Genomic DNA, 10,907 nt, shown 5'->3' with positions numbered 1-10,907 from the left:
AAATATAAGCATTGATTAATCTGTAGGCTTTCATTATGAGTTGCTTTTTATTAAAAAAAAATAATACTAATTGCACGTTCCAGTTTATTTGAGATTTTATAAGCAATAACTCATGACATATAACCTAATGTTAGAAAATAAAATATATACACATTTTAATAATATATTTTATCAAGCAAAACATAGGCGTATAGGAACAGTATACAACAATAGTATACAGTATGCTCATTAAAAAAAAAAAAAAAAAAAAAAAAAAAAAAAAAATTAAGCTATTATTTTGGCGCATGGATTTGACGTCAATCGTGACGTTGGATTGTGCGCCTTTGTTGTCATACGACGGAACGCGTCCGGAACCGGAAGCGACAGTTAGCCGACAAAATGATCGAGATGTTTACATTCTGACGACAGGATGACGCTGAAAGCAGTAAAGGATTTTAACCGTTAATTATTTCTACCGAGAGGGGAAAGCGTTGTTTTTCTCACCGAGGTGAGGACCGATGTCGTCGGCGGCGGACACGGTGGAAAACGCCTCCATCATTTCAGAGAGCGTCGCTCATGAGGGGAACCGCCTCTGGATCGGCAACCTGGACCCCAAAATCACCGAGTACCACCTGGTGAAGCTGCTGGAGCGGTTCGGCAGGGTGAGGCAGTTCGACTTCCTCTTCCACAAGTCCGGGCCGCTGGAGGGCCAGCCGCGGGGCTACTGCTTCGTCAACTTCCACACCCGGGCGGAGGCGGAGCGGGCCATCCAGTGCCTGAACGGGAAGCTGGCTCTGTCCAAGCGGCTGGTGGTCCGCTGGGCGCACGCTCAGCGGTTCGAGGCGGGATTCCGCGGCGAGAAGAGCGGCCTGCATCACAGCCTGGAGCCGTCCTGCAGCGGGCTGGCCCCGGAGGAGGGCGGCGGCGTCCCGGCCGGCGGCAGCGGCGGCGGCGGCAGCCTCAGCACCACCGCCAAGATCCGGGCCATCGAGGCCAAGCTGCAGATGATGGAGGAGAACCGGGACGAGGAGTACGCCGGCCCGTCGCCCTACGTGCACAACAAGCCGCCCGAGAGGAAGCGCTGGGAGCCGTACTGCAAGTCCCACCACGGCCCCGGCCAGAGCAGGCCCTTCCGCAAGTTTAGGAGATGACCCGGAACCCTCGTTTTCCTCCTTCATTCATTCTTGTCCGGTATGGAAAACAAACTTCCACAGAGCGAGAGAATCCATCACAGCAAACATGAAGCCAAGGAAGAAATGGAAGTCTCCTCCAGGAAGTAATCCTCAAAACTCTTTACTGTCACATCCACGGCTTTTCATTTAGCAGGACAGCAGGTGTTTTCAGGCTGCAGTAGGTTTGACACCTCAGGCCGGTGTTACTCAGTTCAGTGCAGCTGAGTTTCATCTGAGTTGCACTGTGTCACACTGCAATTTAATGAAATGTTGCGTGCAACCTGGCTGCATCAAGCTGAAACTGTTTTAACTTTTTGTAACCAGGTTCATGTAATAGAGAATTAAAATGCTGATATCATGTCAGGTGAGCTCCAGTTGGGCCAGTTATATAATACACAGCTAATAGTAACTAACAGAAACAAGAGACTACAGCTTGTGACAGACATCCAAGAAAAATAAATCAGTCATCCAGTATTTTGTTTGTTGATTAACTTTACATTTAAATATTGTCATATTCCAGGTAGTTTAAAGCAATATTCCACTTAGTTTTAACATGGGGGTTATTCAGCGCTTGACCGCCATGCAAACCAGAATATAAACTACGAGTTTGTGGAGTTTGAATGAGCCACGAAAATCTCCTGAAAACTGACATTGAACAGGTTGGTGAACAGATTCAACATCAGATCCTGCTGTAAGACAATAAAGCAGCAACTGGTCCATCCTCATTTTGTATTTCTATTCTTGGTTTACACTAAAATTAGTATTTAAAACTAAAAGTAGATCCGGTCTCCCAAACAGGAACTATCTCTCCTACATGGTATCCCTCCGCTGTGTTCTCTTCTATCAATAAAAATGCTGTTTGGTGAGATTCTGTTCTGAAGCGTCGGAAAAAAAATAGTAATTTAAAACAAATTTCCTGCATTTCTACACCGCCTAACCTCTTGGATTGAGTCAAGAAACAGCAACCCTGTATAATGTTAACCAACCATGTAAAATGATGTTATATTACTAGATTTCAGCATTGAGGTGCTTACATTCATGATTTTGCATAGGCATACTAACCTAAAAACCTATTATTGGGAATCGTGAGAAAGTTTCAGAGCGACAGAGACACAGAGCATCCCCGTAACCATAGCAACTCACTCTCCTCCAACTCTCACACCTGCCTGCGTGCGCACGGCGCGAGAGGAGAGGGAGAGACGCAGAAGAGCCGCGGACTGAGATTACTCTGAGCACCATGCATGGGAATAAATTACAATATAATAGATTTGTGTATATTTCTCTCTATTCAGATGGTCTGAATAACTCTCTGCTGCACGGTGCTGCTCTGTCTCGTCTCGTGCGCTGTCAGCGTCTCTTTTCGGACGTCATCAGTTATGAATTTGTTTTTCACCGCGTGAGAAAATGGACTTGTGGCGTGAGAGCGTGTGAAAAATGTCAATTGCGTGAGTCTCACGGTCAATGCGTGAGAGTCGGCAGCCCATGTGAACTCGCTTGACGTTATTATGTATGAAACTGCCAATCAGATTTATTTACTTATTAATCGAAGGTGCCGGAACCTGGCTTTAACTCCAGAGGACAGCTCGGTATTCTCCTTTAACTTTCTGTTTTTTTTGTAAACCCGCTGCTGTCGGCCGCTGAGCAGCTGAGAGGGTTTAGTGGCTTCCTCAGGGAATCGAACCAGCGACCGTCCAGTCACATTGTGTGTGTGTGTGTGTGTGTGTGTGTGTGTGTGTGTGTGTTTACTCCTGTTATTAGGTTGGAACAGCATTGCTGAGGTCTGCACAAAACTGGAAAAAAAAAATCACGGTGGGATTTATTTTCCACTGGATACTGTGATATGGATTGTGACACATGAGCAGAGCTTTTTCTATGTAATATCATTTTAAGTTAAAACCGTTATTGATATTGTTGGAGGGATATTAATGTTTAGGATTTTCAGTTTGAATAAAATGACAGATTTTCTCCAACGTGCCACCTGACTCTTTCCCTCAGAGGAAAAACAGCCTTTTATCATTTTGGAAATCGAAAGTCTTTTTTAACTGTATTTTCCCTTTCATTACATATTGAGTGTGAGGTCAGTCAGAAACTGTGAATAACGTTTAAGAAATGTTTGTCTCATGAAGTTTTACTTTCACTAGTGTGCTTCCTGTTTACATTAAGTATAATTTTGAAATGTTCTGAGTTGTTTCACCTTTTTGTCCCGGTACTCCTTTCCTTTCCAGAGTGTGTGAGATGTCTTTTTTACAGCCCAGGTTTGGATGTTAATCCATCCAGAGACTCAGAAACAGGCTGAATTTTCCCTCTGCGTTTGAATTGTGTGTGAATTTCTCTGTCCTTATAGGGCTAAAATGTTTTATTTAACTCCAACCAAACTCTTTCCACCGACTGTCAGTTCAGTGTCAGTTGTTGTTGTCAACACAATTGTCTTTTTTTTTGTCATTTTACTGATGTGAAATTGCTGATTAAATGTTGTTTCATGATCAGAATCACTGTAATGGAGAAGTGCATCAAATATCCAGGAATTAGTATTTGTGACGCTGTTGCAGAGAAACAGGACGACACAAGTCAGAGGTGTGACCAAGTCAACTTCACTCGAGTCCCAAGTCAGTCTCAAGTCAAGTCTAAATGTAGATTACCAAGTCAAGTCCATGTCATTAATGTCAAGTCTCAAGTCTAAATGTAGAACAGCAAGTCAAGTCAGAACAAATCAAGAGTTTTGTATCAATTTAATATCTTAAAGAAAACAAAATAAAGTCTCAAGCTATTCAAAATGTGACTCGAGTCTGACTTGAGTCCAAGTCATGTGACTTGAGTCCCCACCTCTGGTTCATACAGTGTTGAGGAATGACAACAGAGTACAAACCACACTTCATAGAGACCATGAGGCATTAGAGATTTATTTGGAAGCCATACGTTAAAAAAACAACAACTTCTAAATGGTGTGTGCAGCTGTGTGCAGTTCACTGACATCACATCACAGGATTTCTGGGTTTTGAAGTTCAGTTTTCAAACAGTTAACCTCTCGCTGCCATTTGGAGCCGCCGACAGGCAGAGTTGCCTCGTGCGTTTTATTTGTGTGGGGGAAAAACATACAGTGTGACAGAAATAATGTAAAAAAAATAAATGGAAGTTTGCCGTTTTCGGACTTGCATACATTAGAAGGAAAAGTTTGGGGACTCCTAGCTTTTGAAAATATTTAATAAATCAGCATGTTTTCTTTGCCGGTCTGCAAATAACTGAACCCCATTAAAGACTAACCAGGTTTAGTTTGAGAAAAAAAAAAAATCATAATATATGTGAGGATAACACCAAAACAAACTATACGTTCATCAGAAAACACTTTCTTCATGCAGACAGCGAGAGACGCTCTGCCATGAAAAACCTTCTCTTCACACCAAAGAGACACTTTGATGAACAGCTGACTGTTCAATTACGTCTTCATTGAAAAATAACGGAGAAAATCGAATAGCACTTTGAAAATTAAGAAAAGGAGAGGTGTCCCCAAACTTTTGACGGACAGTTTAAGTCTGAAAATTTCCTGGATTTATTTAGCGGATGGTGGCTCGTCAGCTCTAGTCATCAAACATTGAACAAGTTTCCTAGTCGACAGACACAAAGCAGTTTCTCATGAACAATCAGCACCAAATGACCAGAATATATATCCAGACCTGCCAACCTGCAGCACCTTCAGTGAGCACATGTAACATTTGCTTAAATGTTTTCAGCAGCATGTGTTTTTCATGTATGTGTGCTGCAATAATACCTAACACATACAGTACAGTGTCCATAGTTAACTGTTTGGCTCACTTGCCAAGAGCTGGTAAATTAAAAAAAATATATATATAAGTGTAACAGAATTCAATATTGCAAGTAAACACACAGTTTAAGTTGGAATATTTAGTATTTTCATATTAGTCAAGTTGCGTTAGGCTAGTAAACATCCAGGCAGCGCAGGAACAGGAGGAAGAGTTTGGAAAAGTTTAGATGCTGCCGCTTAGAAAATGTAAGACTGTATAAAACTGCTCATTTCAGACCCTGACAGTACAGTTTGGATAAAAGGCCTATTTATTGATCACAAACACCGAAATCAAGACTGTGCTTAGACCTGAAATAAATACTGAACCAGTTGCAGTAGCTCAACATATACTGGCAGTAATAGTTTAAAGAATAAACTAAAATTAATAAGTGAAGAACCTGAGTTTGACTTTGTGTGGAAAACAGATGACGACATTCTGTTAGATCTTCCAATACACACCAATGCAGTATGAAATACACAACCACACATCTGTGCTTCTCTCCGCTGCACCTTTGCTGTCACAGTTCAGTCTGTTTTTCCATTCGATTTCGTTCACCGCTCAGAACGGTTTGGTAACAGTAAATGTGAAGCTGCTACGCAAAATGCATCCAGGTTGGCAGGTCTGTATATCTGCAGGGGATTGATCGGGTTGACGATCAATACCAGTGACTCTGCGGTTACTTCACCGGCTGCTGAGATTTCTGGCTTTCAAAACTCACTTTCCAGGTCGTACTCTCAACAAAAACTCCCCAACCGTTGGAGTTTCAAGACTCTTCCCATCACAACACATTTCAGCTACAAAGACTAGAAAGCCTTCTCCAGCCAAAAAGCAAATGCCAAAGCAGTTTTATTATTCCAGTATTCAGCATGGTGATATATTCTGATTACTACTCTACTCTGATTAGCTACCTTAGGCCCCATGTCCACCAAAGACCTGTGAAAAAAGCACCGGTAATGTTTTTTCATTATTTCCTATGGAAAGGTTGCGCTTTCAGCGCCTACGACCCAAAACAGGAACCTCGCCTCTTCTTAGCGCTGAGCGCCGTGACGCTGGACCTGTTCTCAAGTTGAAACAATTTCAACTTTGTCTGAAGCGCACCGCTCATCAATGTCACTTCAGAGTTCTACCAACCAATGAGGATGAAGCGGGGGGGGACCAAGAGCCGGCATCCTGCCGTTTTGTAGCTAATGTTAGGTTTAGGTTTAGGTTAGATTTAATCAGAGATTTGTGTAGATCACTTCTACTGATGCTGTTGCAATTCCCCTGGTAGCCAGTACAGGTCGATAAAAGTAATAGATTACTTAAAGGTCCCATATTATAGGAAATCAAATTTTCCTCTAGTTATTTACCTATCTGATTGAAACATCTGATTAATGAAAACAATGTTCAAATTTCATATTATTTCTTATTATGTTTGAGTGGTAAAATTTAAATTGACTGTATTTTCAAAAATCCATCCTTTTTTCCAGTCAGTTTCAGTCTAACTCCAGGAAACGCATCACAGCTGGACTCGGTCCTGATTGGCTCCCTCACTAAGGAATAACTGAAATCCGTCCAATCAGGGTCCAGTTTGCAGTATTTGAACTGGAAAGCCTCCACTCAGCAGGTTCACCTCATTTGAACGGGTCCACTTGTTATTCACGCCGGGGCGCACGGGCCTGACGTAGGCAGCGTGGGCGGAGTTCGCCACTAAAATCAAGTGCAAAACGCACCCGGCGGGTGTTGCATGTATACAAACAACAATCCTTATTTCAGCAGCTCTGCGTGGTGTAAACACAAAACATGTTGCACAAGGACAGAAAAGCATTATATGCTAAATTGCATCTTGCAAGAGAAAATGTAAATCCTCGTAATGCTTGTTTTTTGTCTGTCCGTTCAGTATCTCAGCCAATAGGAGAGCGCTGGTGACATCATCGCCGGTCTCAGCCACCAGGCTGAAGCGGGCGGTCCAGCGTACGCCGCGGCGTCACCCGTTTTAATACCAAGCGCTGACTCCGCCTACCTGGGCAAGTTTCGGCGTACGCCAGGTGGAATTACAAGTGGACCCAATTAGAGGAGCCGCTGCTGTCGGCCAATCAGGGTCCAGTATTGTGACGACTTAGTCTTCACATTCATTCGGTTTAACTCATTCAGTTCAACTTTGAACTAAACTACATTTATCTGCAAAACATCATGAAGAACATTAATCTTATCCTGAGCCACAGTATATTTGAAAACAAAATCATGAAAACCAAATAATATGGCGCCTTTAATGCCCCTTTAAGATTAAGATGTGAGCGTTTTTATTTGTCAAAGACTCAATGTCCGCCTGCTTTTAAATTAAAACAGAATCCCTGTCTCCTTTGACTCGGTATGCTCTGCAGTGAAATGTCACATGGGATTCCCTAGCGAGACGTCAAGCCTTTCCTCTGACAGGGATGTTTGTAGAAGCAGGACAGCTGAGTGAAGCGTCTGTCGCAGGTGGAGCACCAGTACGGTCTCTCTCCGGTGTGCGTCCGCAGGTGCACCGTCAGGTTGCCCTTCTCCACGAAGCCCCTGCCGCAGTACGTGCAGACGAACGGCTTCTCGCCCGTGTGGCTGCGGACGTGCCGCACCAGCGTCGCCCGCCTGCCGAAGCTCTTGCCGCAGACCGTGCAGCCGTGCGGCCTCTCGCCCGAGTGGATCCTCATGTGCGTCCTCAGGTTCCCCCTCAGGGTGAAGCTCTGGCCGCAAATGGTGCAGCGGAAGGACGTTTCCTGGTGAGCTTTGAGGTGGAGCTTCAAGTTCTCGGTGTGCTCCAGGTGTTTTCCGCACAGGCCGCAGTCGCTTATATGGACCGGAGCGTGAGTCAGTAAGTGATTCCTTTTCTTGAAAGACTCTCCGCACACTTGACAGCAGTGCGCAGACGGAAGGTGAATCGATGATTTCTGTTCCTGGGACAGTTCGGCGGAGCTCCTGAACTTCTTGCTCAAAAACAACCTCTGTCCTTTCGCTTTTCCCACCTTCTTTGATTTCCGAAGTCCCACGGCCTCCTTCCAGTATTCGTCGCTGTCTTCAGTTTCAGACCGGTCGGAGAGGAGCAGGCCGTCGCTGGTCGCTTCTAAAACACTAGCTGGATCAAAGTGACTGGCTGGATCTGACGCTCCGCAGTCCTCTCCTTCAGCTTCTGTTTTGATCAGTGCAGCGGAGGTGCCGGCCGCTCTCTCGTCCACACCGTCTGTCTGGTCCAGCTGTAAGCACAGGATTTGGTCTTCAGCAGGACAGTTTTTTATCCAGGTGGAAGGTTGCAGAGGGTCTGGAGAGAGGGGAAAAATCACAACTGAGATTACAACAGCTCAGGATACTTTATGCTGAGTTTTTTAACCTTTATTGATCCAGTTAAGGGTTTTTCCTGAGCACCATGCTTTTTTGCAACACCACCCTGATTCACAATCACCCAGTTCAACACATTCACACCTGGGAGCTGCTCTGTGCAACCACAGTCTCCTGCTGGTGGCCACTGGGAGCATCTTGCTTCCATAATTTGATGAATTTCAGGTTGAAACAGGATGTTAATTAGGTATTGGGACATGACACAGGGAGAGATCATTCAAAACTGACTGACGGTGCAAACCAATTCTTTATTAATGGGAAATCAATTAGGCGGAGAAGGGCAGTTCTATGTCATTATTATCGGTTACTTAGAATTTGTATTTACTGGAAAGCCATGAAGTAACCACTAAAAATATGCTGTTTTCCAGTAAGTAAAAACAACAGGGGTTTTGATATAAAAATATGCTAAAATACAAATATGTTTTGCTAAATTCAATAAGGAAAATCTGTTTGGCATGTAGGCTATTGTTAAATATGTGTATATTATGGGATGGAAAATTAGCCAACAAGTTGAAAAAGTAATTTTTCATTTCATTGTGACTTTCCCATAGGATGTGAACACGGATTTACCAACAGCTGAATGAAATACACACACACTTCCATGGTTCACATCTCTTCTCTTTGGGTTGTTGAAAGGCATTTTGGGAAATGTAGGAAATCACTAACTAAAGTAGAAAGCCTGGATGAGGCAGGCTGAAGAAAAGGTAAATCAAAAAAAGTTAATTAGGCTACAATCACAAAATAAATCCTTGAATGCACCTGAACATCACAGATTGCCGATATATAACAGTGTTAGACTGTCAGTGGGGGATTTCCCCTTTAAGTTAACAAGTTTTGTTAACCTAAAGTGTGACCAAGTCAACTTTGCTCAAGTCCCAAGTCAGTCTCAAGTCTTGAGGCACAAGTCTCAAGTCAAGTCTCAAGTCTAAATGTAGAACAGCAAGTCAAGTCAGAACAAATCAAGAGTCCAGTATCAATTTAATATCTTAAAGAAAACTAAATATCTAGGACTTTTCAATGCAATATGGTTTTAATAGGATAAAAACTTGGTAAGAGCATCATGAGTTTGATTTCTATAATCAGTTTCAACTTCAATAAATTCAATCATTCCATACAAATTCAGAAAACAGAATTTAAATTCAGTCGTCCGCTGGAACAAATCTCATCACTTTCAATCTGAGTCATTTACACAAACACAAGATCTCAAGTCAAGACTTTAGAAACCTTTTCAAGTCATCAAAGTACAAGTCAGAGTCAAGTCCCAAGTCACCAGAACCCAAGTCAAGTCAAGTCTCAAGTCTTCTCTTCATGCAGCAAGTCTCAAGTGATTGAAACTGTGACTCGAGTCCCCACCTCTCTGGTAGTTTGACGTGTTATTTTCGAGAGAGAGAGAGAGAGAGAGAGAGAGAGAGAGAGAGAGAGAGAGAGAGAGAGAGAGAGAGGGGAGAAACAGACCTGATATGTGCCATTTCGTCTCGGGTCTCATGGTGTCCAGCTGCCGGCGCTGGCGGTCGATCTCCTCCTGGTACTGAGCGATAGTTTTCCCAAACACTCCCAGGATCTCGTCGACAGCAGCCGTTAGCCGCTCACTGACGAACAGCCTCAGCGTCTCCATCTCTGGGAGTTTACTTTGGTTTTCCCCGAAATCCCCGTAAGGCGACAGTACTGGCTCATTCGCTGACATGTTCGCTGTTATGAAGCGTTTTGTCCACACCGAGCCAAAGCTAGGCTACCAGTGTCTCGAGCCAGGCGGAACGCAAAACAATACCGACCGTTACCGTAAAAAGTATAAAGCTCCCACTGACGAATGTATGCTGAAAGTTTTATTTTTGCTAAAACGTACAAAACACCAATATTAAAATGGAAAATATAATTAAGGAGGAGGTACCTGTTCTGAATAACAACACAGTACCGAGGCTGCGGGCGGAAAGGTAAACAATGCAGCGGAGTTCCGAGAAAAAAAGAGGTTGGAGGGAAACAATGTCAGACGATTATTGGTTCCGGATCCATACAGTTTATTTATTTTTTTATATTAGGCTATCATCATCATTATTAGTATTAATATTAGTATTTGTATTGGTAGTAGTATCATTAGGAACTACTGGGGACCAGCCCATTAAACCTCCTTGGGGAAAAACTGCAAACAAAGCAGCAGAGCAGCTACGACAAAAAGGAATAACAATATTCAGGCTCAGGCTATTATAAAGTATGTGGAATCAGAATCCATTGAAAATTACTAATGATAATAATAATAATAATAATAATAATAATAATAATTCTCAATTGCTGTTCAATACTGTGGCGTCCCGGAGTGTCATTGCCATGTTTCCCAGAATGCCGTGCAGCATTCATTGTTCAGCACTTATAAATTGTGTCAATTACGTTATGGGAATGAGTTGGTTAAAGTTGTTATTGTTGCGTTGGCTGCTACACAGGGTATGTGAAACTGACATAGTTTAGTTGATGTTAGGTAATGAGTACCATGAATGTGAGAGGTAGGTTCAAAAGTGACTTTCCTGCTGCGATTGTGTAACAGTGGGAGTGTTAAATTATACTTTGTGTGCGACTAATGCTGAGAAATTATGTTAAAAATCATACGTACTCC

The 10,907-nt window shown here is 43.0% G+C and overlaps 2 protein-coding genes and 1 pseudogene across 2 annotated transcripts in view; 1 reads left to right on the top strand and 2 right to left on the bottom strand.

Annotated features, from left to right (window-relative positions):
- LOC144542874 (nuclear factor 7, ovary-like) overlaps window positions 1-10,907 on the bottom strand; it is a 443,231-nt gene that overhangs the window by 407,838 nt on the left and 24,486 nt on the right. The gene's annotated exons all lie outside the window — the stretch shown is intronic.
- LOC139925869 (putative RNA-binding protein 18 pseudogene) lies at window positions 405-1,283 on the top strand (annotated as a pseudogene).
- Window positions 5,999-9,986, bottom strand: LOC139925870 (uncharacterized). Its single transcript, XM_071917373.2, has 2 exons — window positions 9,758-9,986; window positions 5,999-8,225 (listed from the first exon to the last, which is right to left on the bottom strand). The coding sequence occupies exons 1-2, from the start codon at window positions 9,984-9,986 to the stop codon at window positions 7,336-7,338; spliced, it is 1,119 nt and encodes a 372-aa protein (XP_071773474.1). The 3' UTR covers window positions 5,999-7,335.

The sequence above is a fragment of the Centroberyx gerrardi genome, chromosome 19, assembly GCF_048128805.1.
Source record: "Centroberyx gerrardi isolate f3 chromosome 19, fCenGer3.hap1.cur.20231027, whole genome shotgun sequence".
In the NCBI taxonomy this organism is placed as follows: domain Eukaryota; kingdom Metazoa; phylum Chordata; class Actinopteri; order Beryciformes; family Berycidae; genus Centroberyx; species Centroberyx gerrardi.
Note: the sequence above shows the minus strand (reverse complement) of the source record. Positions and strands in the feature narration are given on the sequence as shown.

What these genes read in the sequence shown, in the direction of transcription:
- LOC139925870 (XM_071917373.2), bottom strand. Translation starts at nt 9,986, where the DNA reads ATGTCAGCGAATGAGCCAGTACTGTCGCCTTACGGGGATTTCGGGGAA. An exon ending in GACGAAATGGCACATATCAG is followed by an intron (nt 8,226 to 9,757) that starts GTCTGTTTCTCC and finishes CCCTCTCTCCAG; the next exon opens with ACCCTCTGCAACCTTCCACC.